At 58.4% G+C, this 10,670-nt stretch overlaps 1 protein-coding gene across 3 annotated transcripts in view; it reads left to right on the forward strand.

Moving 5' to 3' along the window:
* The window catches only part of MECP2 (methyl-CpG binding protein 2), a 51,790-nt gene extending 41,911 nt beyond the window's left edge, over window positions 1-9,879 (forward strand). For 2 of the 3 annotated variants that reach the window (XM_055120064.1, XM_055120065.1), the window contains 2 exons: window positions 1,777-2,103; window positions 2,616-9,879. In XM_055120064.1, the coding sequence (XP_054976039.1) occupies window positions 1,777-2,103; window positions 2,616-3,699 (1,411 nt within the window). In that variant the 3' untranslated portion in view covers window positions 3,700-9,879. Of the gene's footprint in view, window positions 1-1,776; window positions 2,104-2,615 lie in introns of those variants that run through there. The other variant, XM_055120066.1, reaches the window with a different exon arrangement.
* The last annotated feature ends 791 nt before the right edge of the window (window positions 9,880-10,670 follow it).

The following is a 10,670-nucleotide window of genomic DNA, read 5'->3' on the forward strand; positions in this document are numbered from 1 at the left end:
GACACGCTTTGAGCTGAGGGAAGGCTGCGGGGCCTGTGAAGGCGGCTCTGATTGTCAGCAGCACGGCTTCAGTGAGAGTGACGTCATTTCCCCTCTCAAACATGCCACCACGCTGCCGCTCCGTGGGACCCCGTTGGCGGCCTTCCCAAGAGCACACGGCACAGCTGCGATCCCACGCACCCCGTAGACCCCTCTTCTCCCCTCTTGAGTGCCCCCCACAGCAGCCTGTGCAGGATGCCACTTGCGCTTCAGGGGCTTGTGGTCATTGCCCTGTTGGTACATCACCCTAAATGGACCTTCCAGCCATCCGTGGTTGCCTGGGGATGAGCTTGTCATTGCTGGGTGCCCATCCCCCGCTCCCTCCGCCTTTCCCCTTCTCCCCCTCTTTTCTCCTCAGTCATCATCCTTCTCCCCACCTTCTCCCCCTGCAGCTGTTGTCACCGCTGCGCCCCTCCCTTCCTCTTTCATCTCTGTCTTCAACCCATGCGTGCCTGCGTGCATTGTTGTCTAGTCGTCGTTGTCGTCATCATTGTCGTCATCTGCAACAGTGCTGGTGCCGCTCAGAGGCCCTTCTGTGTGACTAACTTCCCCCTCATCGCTCCCCTCTACAGCGCCCCCAGCAACCTGGGAGCTGCAGCATTATCTCCTGGCCCCTAGCAGCCTGCAGGCAGCCCCCAGCCTGTGAGTGCCGAGCTGCGCCTACTCCTAGAAGCCTGGGCAGAGGCTTCCCGCGGGAGCAGCTGGGTGGACCTGCCGGATCGGGAGTCCTGGGCTCACTGACAGACAGTGGGGGCTCCGGAAGTGCTTTCTTAACCGGTGGGGTTGGCTGGGGTTTGCCTGTCACTTTGCCCCATGCTGTCCAGCACCTTCCTAGAGAAGGAAGGACAGGTGCATATTCATCCCAAGCGGTGACTGGTGGTTCAAAAGATATCCCTCTACTCATGAGGTCCCCATGAGCCCTGTACCTAGCCTCTCTTCCCACCCAGGATGGCAAGACCATGAGCCTTGAAGGGCTCCCTTGATGAATAACCTGAGGCTTCAAAACCATTCCCTTATGCCTCCATCTAAATCGGGGCACAGTCGGGCCCCTCAGTTGGTTGCTAGTTGCCACTGAACCACATCTGCCCTCTCGTTGCTCTGCCTTGTCCCTGCCTCCTGTGGGGAGGGGGCCCTCTGTTCCGTCTCATGCCTCCCCCAGTCATGTGACCATGGCCCCAGAAGGCAGAGGCTCACTGAGGGACAGCAGGGGATTGGGGGTGCTCTGGACGGTGCTTTCCTGCCCTGGAGTGGGCCCATGCCCTCCGGCCTCCTAGGCCCTGGAGCATCCTTAGGACATGCTCCCCTAGAAGGGCCCAATCAGTAGCACAGTGGAGAGGGCGTATCCCTTGTATGCACCGGCCCAGGTTCGACCCCCTGCATCCCAGATGGTCCCTGGGCACCACCAGGAGTGATTCCTGAGCTGTGGGCTCTGCCGCAGGCGAGGCTGTAGTGTGGGGGGCAGTGGCGGCTAGCTTCTGCACAGCCTTGGCGTGGGTTTCGCAGCTTTCCATGGCAGTCTGCTTCCAGAAGGAAACCCCATCCATGCCTGCCCAGCACCCTGACTCTGTCCCCTGGGGACCCAGTGGCATTCACCCTCCTTTCTGCCCCAAGTCCTTCAGAAATGCAGGGGGAGGGTGGCAGTGTGGACGGCATCCAACCCCGGGCCCGGCCTGCAGACCCCTTATCTGCTGCCCCCATGTCTCCGCTGCAAACTTATGTCCTTGTTTAACACTTCAGGGAAGAAAAGTCAGAAGACCAGGACCTCCAAGGCCTCAAGGACAAGCCCCTGAAGTTTAAGAAGGTGAAGAAGGACAAGAAGGAAGACAGAGAGGGCAAGCATGAGGCCCTGCAGCCGCCAGCCCACCACTCTGCCGAGCCCCCGGAAGGCTCCGCCTCAGGTCCAGCCGTCCCAGAGGCTTCTGCCTCGCCCAAACAGCGGCGTTCCATCATCCGCGACCGGGGTCCCATGTATGACGACCCCACCCTGCCTGAGGGCTGGACCCGCAAGTTGAAGCAAAGAAAGTCCGGCCGCTCTGCTGGGAAGTATGATGTATATTTGATCAAGTAAGTGGGGGTGCCAGCCACAGGTCGGGGGTGGGTGGTGAGGAGCGGGGCCCACCAGGGAATGGGGACTGTGCTCAGAGGTCACGCTCTGAGTTGCTGGCCTACAAGGCTCCCCAAGGAAGCGCTAAGGGCTTAGGGGACAGGTGGGACTCGGGAGATTTCTGCCATCTCCCGGTTGAAGGCACCTCCCAGGGGCTCGTCTCAGAGCCAGGCTTCTCTCAGTGACAGGGCTCTGTGAGCCAGAGGAAACGGGTTTCCGGGACACGGTCCCTTGGGAAGGGGGCAGAGAGGCACATGCCCGCCAGGCCATCCATGGGTTCAGGGTGGGGCTTGACGGCATCCCATCGTGCCCCCGGCACCACCAGGGCTCTGGGAAGGTCCAGTCAGGCGGTGGCTTGCCTGCGGCAGATGCCTGAGCCATCAGCTTCCAGGGAAGGCTGTGGGGCTGAGCAGCAGGGGCACGTCCTGCCAGCTCCTAACGGTGCCTTGTGTGTGTTCGTTTGTGCCCACAGTCCCCAGGGGAAAGCTTTCCGCTCTAAAGTGGAGCTGATTGCATACTTCGAAAAGGTAGGCGACACCTCCCTGGACCCTAATGATTTTGACTTCACGGTAACGGGGAGAGGGAGCCCCTCCCGGCGAGAGCAGAAACCACCTAAGAAGCCCAAATCTCCCAAAGCTCCAGGAACTGGCAGAGGTCGGGGACGCCCCAAGGGGAGCGGCAGCGCGAGGCCCAAGGCAGCGGCATCAGAGGGCGTGCAGGTGAAAAGGGTCCTGGAAAAAAGTCCCGGGAAGCTGCTGGTCAAGATGCCTTTCCAGGCTTCACCGGGCAGCAGGGCCGAAGCAGGGGGCGCCACCACGTCCACCCAGGTCATGGTGATCAAACGTCCCGGCCGGAAGCGGAAGGCCGAGGCCGATCCCCAGGCCATCCCCAAGAAGCGGGGCCGCAAGCCGGGCAGTGTGGTGGCGGCGGCTGCCGCCGAGGCCAAGAAGAAGGCCGTGAAGGAACCTTCCATCCGCTCCGTGCAGGAGACCGTGCTGCCCATCAAGAAGCGCAAGACCCGGGAGACGGTGAGCATCGAGGTGAAGGAGGTGGTGAAGCCGCTGCTGGTGTCCACTCTGGGCGAGAAGAGCGGCAAGGGACTGAAGACGTGCAAGAGCCCCGGGCGGAAAAGCAAGGAGGGCAGCCCCAAGGGGCGCACAGGCGCCGCCGCCTCGCCCCCCAAGAAGGAGCACCAGCACCAGCACCAGCACTCCGAGCTCTCCCCGGCACCGGCCCCGCTGCTCCCGCCCCCGCCCCCGCCCCCACCCGAGCCACAGAGCTCCGATGACCCTGCCAGCCCCCCCGAGCCCCAGGACTTGAGCAGCAGCGTGTGCAAGGAGGAGAAGATGCCGCGGGGGGGCTCGCTGGAGAGCGACGGCTGCCCCCAGGAGCCAGCTAAGACTCAGCCCGCGCTTGCCACCGCTGCCACGGCCGCAGAAAAGTACAAACAGCGAGGGGAGGGAGAGCGCAGAGACATTGTCTCGTCCTCCATGCCGAGGCCAAACAGAGAGGAGCCTGTGGACAGCCGGACGCCCGTGACCGAGAGAGTGAGCTGACTTGGCCCAGAGCGGATTGCGCAGCAAACCACCAGAATCACGGCAGCTGTTGTCTCTTCTCCTATGGGTAGGGCTCTGACAAAGCTTCCCGATTAACTGAAATAAAAAAGATTTTTTTTTCTTTCAGTAAACTTAGAGTTTCGTGGCTTCAGCGTGGGAGTAGGTGGAGCATTGGGGATGTTTTTCTTACCGACAAGCACAGTCAGGTTGAAGACCTAACCAGGGCCAGAAGTAGCTTTGCACTTTTCTAAACCAGGCTCCTTCAACAAGGCTTGCTGCAGATACTACTGACCAGACAAGCTGTTGACCAGGCTTCTAGGGTACGCCTGCGCCTTCCCGCCCCCAACTCCCCCGTGGTAGGGACCGAGAGCAGCCTCAGCTCCGCCCTTCTCCGCCCCCCACCTCCCCCACTCCCACCCACCCCGGGACAAGGAGGTGTGAGGCCAGAGAGACCGTGGGCTTCTTTAGAGAAGACCGCCCCGGCCCACGGCAGCCCCAGTCCCCCGGCCGCAAGGACATTTCCCAGGATGGGGAAGTCGGCACCTGCCGGCCGGGCTCTGGCCCGGCTAGGAGGAGGCTGTCCTTTGAGCTGCCCAGGGCCATCCTGGGGTGGCGCTAGCGAGGCGCCCACACTGGGCCCAGGCTGCTGGGCTTCCTGGTGGCCCCAAGCAGTCTGTGGCGGGGGTAGGTAGAGGCACAGCCGTCTGGGTAGGGGCCGGGGGAAGGAGGGGGAGATGTACTTCCAAAACTTTCCAATTCTACCCCTTTAGGGACAGCTTAGAACTATTTGCACTATTGAGTCTTCATGTTCCCTCTTGAAAAGCGACCTGCTCCGAGAGCAAAGCGGCTTCAGGGGCCCGTGCCACAACTCCTGGATCTGCAGACGCTCAGCGCTAGGGTTCCCACGAAGCCCCGAAACTCTAAGTGTTTGCTGCGATTTTATAAGGACTTCCTGATTGCTTTCTCTTCTTTCCTTCCACGTTTGCCTTCCTTCATTTCATCCACTCCTTCCCCTAGTGCAGCCACCGTGCCGGCGCCAGTCAGCTCACCAGAACCTTCCCTGCCAGCACCAGCCCCGCCCCACCCCTGTGAGCCCCGAGGCCGCCCCCTTTTGGCATCGTGCCTCGAACTCTGAAGAGCCAGACAACAGCCCCGCCTTCCCTGCTGGGAAAGCGACCACCCCTCCGCACCCCGCACCCAGGGCCTTTCGGGGACCTTCCACTCCAGAGGCGCGGGCGGGAGAAGCCGCGCCAGCTTTGGGTCGGGACTGCGTGGCCCGGCAAGGGGCTTGGAGCCACCCTGCCCGGCGCCTCCACTAGGCCTGGCGAGCCCCACGTGCCAAGGCCAGAGTACGCTCGGCTCCCTCTTTCCCGAGTCCCTTTCGAAGGGAAGATGGCCTTGTGCTCGCCGCCTGTGGGGTGGGGCTGGGATGGCCCCTGTGCCCTTTCCTGGTCTGTGGGCTCATTGGAGGGAGCGGGGGGCTGGAGACGCGAGCACTGCGGGCTGTTACGGGGTCCCATCTCTTCAACCTCTGTTCAGGAAGTCCTTATCTAGCTGCATATCTTCATCATATTGGTATATCCTTTTCTGTGTTTACAGAGATGTCTCTTATATCTAAATCTGTCCAACTGAGAAGTACCTTATCGCAGTAGCAAACGAGACAGCAGTCTCACGCTTCAGAACCCCCTCAGCACGCCCCACGTGAGCTGCTGCCACGGACCGTCAAGTGTGTGTTGTCTTGTGTATTTCAGTTCTCGTCCCCTGGCTTCCTCACTGCGGTGTAACCCTGAAGGAGTGAAACACCCTAGAAATGTCTAGACTTTCCTTCCTTGCCAGTCTTTAGTGATCAGGAACCATAGTTGACAGTTCCAACCAGTAGCTTAAGAAACAAAAAACCGTGTTTGTCTCTTCCAGAATGATTAGAAGCAAGGGAGTTTGCCCCGTTCTGTTGGTAGTTCATAGCTGGCTTTTCTAGCATTTTCGTATCTATTTCCTTCCGCTGCAAAAGCCCTCCGGCCACCCCCATTCTGCTGGTGACCCTCCCGGCTTCACTTCTGACTCCTCCCTAGAGAGGGTGGGGGGCTTGACTGAGGGCCGAGTCCTTCCCCGTCCCTCCTCCAAGGACAAAAGGCCCCCGAGGCCCCACAGAGATGTCTGCTCGGTCACTTGGCTTTCCGCGTGTGACTTGGGGTGTGCAGAGCAAGGCTGCCGGCTCCCCGTCGACTCCGTGTCTCCGGCTCCTGGGAAGAGGAGTGGGCTTTGAGCTCTGCCAGCCTCGCAGCCTCTTGTACGTCGACTGCCAAAGCTGCAGGTGGCACTGAGGCTCCGTAGGGGCATCTCTGCCTGCCCCTAATCCTGGCCTTGCCTTGCCCACCTTGAAGCTGGGGGGGGCGAGTTTTCAGGGCTCTGAAGATGAGCGGCATTGACCGAGACTTGTGGGGCGACATCCCATTCAGCCTTCCCGTCCTCCTCCTCGTGCAGTCGCTACCTCCTCTCAGCACAATTCCCCCGGCCCCACCTCCTCACGGCCTGGCCCTGCCCGGTGACGGCGCGTCATTCTGAGAGGGCTTGCCAGCCTTGATACTGCAGCAAGCTGGGGGCGCTCGGGCCCCACCCGGCTCCCTTCTGCTGGTGTTGTGTCCCCCTGTCCAAAAGCACCACGGCCCCGCCCCCACACACACACACAGCGCCATCTACTCCAGTCTGTTAGGAGGACCCGCTTGCTTGTCTCCGGCGTCTCTGCCTGGCCCATCATCAGGCCGAAGGCAAGAGCCGGACCCCCAGGACAGCATGCACTTGCGGCCAGCAGCCCAAGCCCAGGTGAGAGCAAAAGGGCCCTCAGCTGCCCTTCAAAGGCACCGTCTCTGTCAGCGCTAGGTTCTGGCTCCCCAGGTCCACGTACCCTGCAGCTGCTCCTTGCAGGTGAGAAGGGAACCCTCGAAGCCACTTGGCAGAAAATCCTCCTTGGCTCCTGCTCCAAGGGCAGCCGGCTGGGCTTCAGTGCCGTGTGGGTGAAGAAGAGGGGGCCGGGCCCTCCACTGGCTTCCAGATGCAGGAGCCGATGCTGGCTGTGGGGAGCCCCCGCTGACCCTCAGGGCCCAGCCACTCCCTGCACTTTGCCCATCTGGACAGAGCCCACCCCAAGCAGTGATTTGTAAGGGAAACCCGAGTTCTAAGAGGGCTCTGGCCTGAGGAAAGGGTGAGAGTGACACCCCCACCTCCCAGAAGCACCGTGCTCTGCTCTCTGGGGCACTGAGTGAAGGGCGGCCAGGCCTTTCCCCGCAGGAAGGAGATGGGCATTGAAGCTGCATTCACTGGGGGCGCTTGGATATGCCTCCCCCCTTAGCCCCTCTCTTCCCCATGCCTCGATGCCACAGCAGCAGGGGAAACTGAGATAAAAGGCCAAGAGGTTTGCCTCCTGCCCACTGGTCGCCCCACCCCATAGTCTGTGTGTCCGTGACAGCGCCCCTTTTTGGTGAAGCTGAGATACCCCGTACCCGCTAGACTACGCACAGCCGGCTCCTTCATCCTGGGCTTCTGGTTTGCTTTTGAGTTTTGCGGTCCCTTTCATTTACTGCACCGATAGACACACGACGCAGTGGAATTTTGATATATATATCTGTATATTGCACAATTATAAGCTCATTTGCTTGTGGTTCCACACAACAGACCTGTTAAAACTATACCTGTTGCTTAATGACGATATTTCTGATAACCATAGCATAGGACAAGGGAAAATAAAGAAAAAAAGAAAAAAAACCGACAAGTCTGTCTGCTGGTCACTTCTTCTGTCCAAGCAGGTCTGTGGGCTCTCAGTTCCCAGGGGCAGGAGGCTCGAGACAGCTTCAGCTTAGCAGGACGCTCCCGGGCCCACCAAGTCCGGGTGTGGTTGGCACCACCTGGTCCCCTCCCTGTGACCCGGTCAGGGTGACCACGTGGCCCTCCCCGCCGGTAGGGCTCTAGCAGGGAGCTGTGCCAGGGTAAATGCCCGGGACTCGCCCCCACACCGACTCCCGTGGGCCTCCTCTCCCCCACCCCACCCCCAAGTAACTGCATTTGCTTTTGTAATTCTTAATGAGCAATATCTGCTAGAGAGTTCAGCTGTAACACTTCTTTTTGATCATTTTTTAGGTAATTAAAAACACCAAAAAAAAAAAAACCCAGAAACTTGTTCTTCCAAAGCAGAGAGCATTATAATCGCCAGGGCCAAACGCTCCTCCCCCCCTGTGTCATTGCTTTTTCTGAGGCCTGACTCCAAAAGAGAATGATGGGGGCCTTCAAGGTGGGGTCGGGGGGACAGCTGTGCTCAGTATTAGTGGTGGGTGACCGGGTCCTTTCCCTGCGAACCCGGGGGGTGGGACCCCTAAGGTTTGCCCCCCAACCAGTGTGTCCACATGTGTGCTTCTGGACTGAGGTTTTGGCTCGCCCGCCCCCCTCAGAGCCCTCTGTGACCTCTAGCCCTGGACAAGCACGCCCCCTTCAGTGTTTTCTGGGGAGCCAGATGGTGGTGTGAAAGCTCTTCCCTCGTTCCAAGGCCTCCTTTCCGTTTGATCTGTCCCTGCTTCCATCAATGACTGCGTTCCCAAGTCACAGTTGATGACTCTTTGACCAAATATCACCAGGACTGTTACTTACTGTGTGCCCAGTCGTGCTCGCGCTGGGCTTCTGCGTCCCGGGCTGTGTCCCGTGCGTGCTGTGTTTGCTCTGCGCCCGCCCCTTGCCCTTGTCTCTCTGGGGTTTTTCTGTTTGGGTTAGGTTTGGATTTTAATTTCTCCTTTTGTGTTCCAAACATGAGGTTCTTTCTCCTGGTCCTCTTACCTGTGGTGTTGAGGCTTCTATTTGTGTAATTTTGGTGGGTGAAAGGGGCTTTTGCTAAGTAAATCTCTTCTGTGTTTGAACTGAAGTCTGTATTGTAATCATGTTTAAAGTAATTGTTCCAGAGACAAATGCTTCAAGACACCTTTTCTTTACAAATGAAAGCTCAGAGCGAGGGGATAGTGACGGAGATGAAAGGGGCTGCGCTTTCCTCTCAAGGGGGGAGTTCCCCGGGCCAACCCTGCCCAGATTAGCGCCAAGCGCCCCCACCAGGAAGTCAGCCGAGGCCCGTGGACCAAATAGCTGATGTGTCGCCATTTTGGAAGTCAGAGCCAAACCAGGTTTTGTTCCACCCAGTGGATCCTTTTGCTTTTTCCCCCCTCGAGATTATTCCATTATTGTTATGTTCAAGGACAGACAAGGTGACTGTTCTGTGAGGGGAGCCAGGAGCCTCCCTCTGGGGTTCGGGGGGATGGAGGAGCCGGGCAGCGGGCCACAGCCACAGGTCACATACGCGTTCCCAGGCCAGTCAGCAGCAGGACTGTCCGGAATGCCGCCATCCGGTCCCCTGGCCCACGTGCCGGACATGCCGTGCCACGCAGGCAGTGACATGATGGCGGGAGGCCTTCTCAGTGGACACCCTCGCCCCAAGCAGAGTTGGTGTGAAAAAGCCCTTTTCCCCTTCCCGTGGCCAAGACAGACCCCTGGCAGAGAAGCCCCTGCCCCAGGGGAACCTCGGGCCTGGGGCCCGGGACAGCGGGGCACCCTCCCCAAAAGGCGAGGCCAGTGCTGGTTAGTAGGAGCAGGAAGACCGGGCTGGAGACGTCTCCAAAGCCTCATTCGCATTCACCTTCAGTTTTTGTGTTTTGGGACAATTACTTTAGAAAATTAGTAGGTCGTTTTAAAAACAAAAAATATTGATTGCTTTTTTGTAGTGTTCAAAAAAGGTTCTTTGTGTATAGCCAAATGACTGAAAGCACTGATATATTTAAAAACAAAAGGCAATTTATTAAGGAAATTTGTACCATTTCAGTAAACCTGTCTGAATGTACCTGTATACGTTTCAAAAACACCCCCAATGAACCCTGTAACCTATTTATTATATAAAGAGTTTGCCTTATAAATTTACATAAAAATGTCCGTTTGTGTCTTTTGTTGTAAAACCAAGTGATTTTTTTCCTAAGGTTCTTTTCCTATTTGAAAAGATGGGCAGCACGCAGTTTCCTTTTATTTTTGTAAGTTTTTAATACGTGTGAAAGCAAAGAATACTCCGCATGCCTTTCTCAGTGACGCGTTTGCACCTTTGTGGGGAAGTACTGTATCCTGTGCTGTTAGCATTCTCGATAAATCTCTCTGTGAAAGTGACTCAAGGTCTGGGCTTTCATTATCAGACAGCTCACAGGACAGCCTGGTGCTGTGCCCCCTCTGCCTGAGAGGGCTGTCCCGGGATGGTCACGAGCCACCTGCCCTGCCCACGTGCCAGGCCCTTGGCTCTGCAGGTGATGGAGGGGCAGGTGAGTGCCAGCTTCGAGGACTGCCTGAAGGAGGCGCTGGCGGTGGCCACTGTGGGTTTGCAGGCCTGGTCACGCATGTCCCGCCCCCACCCACTGGTGCTCAGCCCAGCTTCCCACATACATGCGGACACATTCTAAAGCCCTGGCCTTGAGCGCAAAGGGAGCGTGAAATGCCACCTGTGTCCTATTCAGGTGTTTGTGCCAGGTTTGGGGAGGGTAAGCTGGGGGGCCTTGACATGACGGTGGGAGGACCTTCTCGGCGGACACCCTCACCCCAAACAGACTTGGTGTGAGGATCCAAGGGACAAGGCAGGTGATCCCAGAAGAACTCTCGGCTTCGGCTTCAGCTAGGGATACTGCTCTGCCAGTATGGTGGGGGTGGGGGTGGAGGCAGCAGAGAGCGAGAGAGAGAGAGAGAGAGAGAGAGAGAGAGAAGAGAGAAGAGAGGGGAGAGGAGAGAGAGAGCTTCCGCCTGGGGGGCTCCAAATTCAGCCTTGATCGGAGAGGGTCAAGGAGCCAACTCTGCCAATTCAAGGATTCAAAGCTTAAAAAGTGGGGCCGGAGTGATAACACAGCGGGGAAGGCGTTTGCCTTGCACTCGGCCTACCCAGGTTTGATTCCCAGCATCCCATATGGTCCTCT

Source organism: Sorex araneus, chromosome X (genome assembly GCF_027595985.1).
Source record: "Sorex araneus isolate mSorAra2 chromosome X, mSorAra2.pri, whole genome shotgun sequence".
In the NCBI taxonomy this organism is placed as follows: Eukaryota; Metazoa; Chordata; class Mammalia; order Eulipotyphla; family Soricidae; genus Sorex; species Sorex araneus.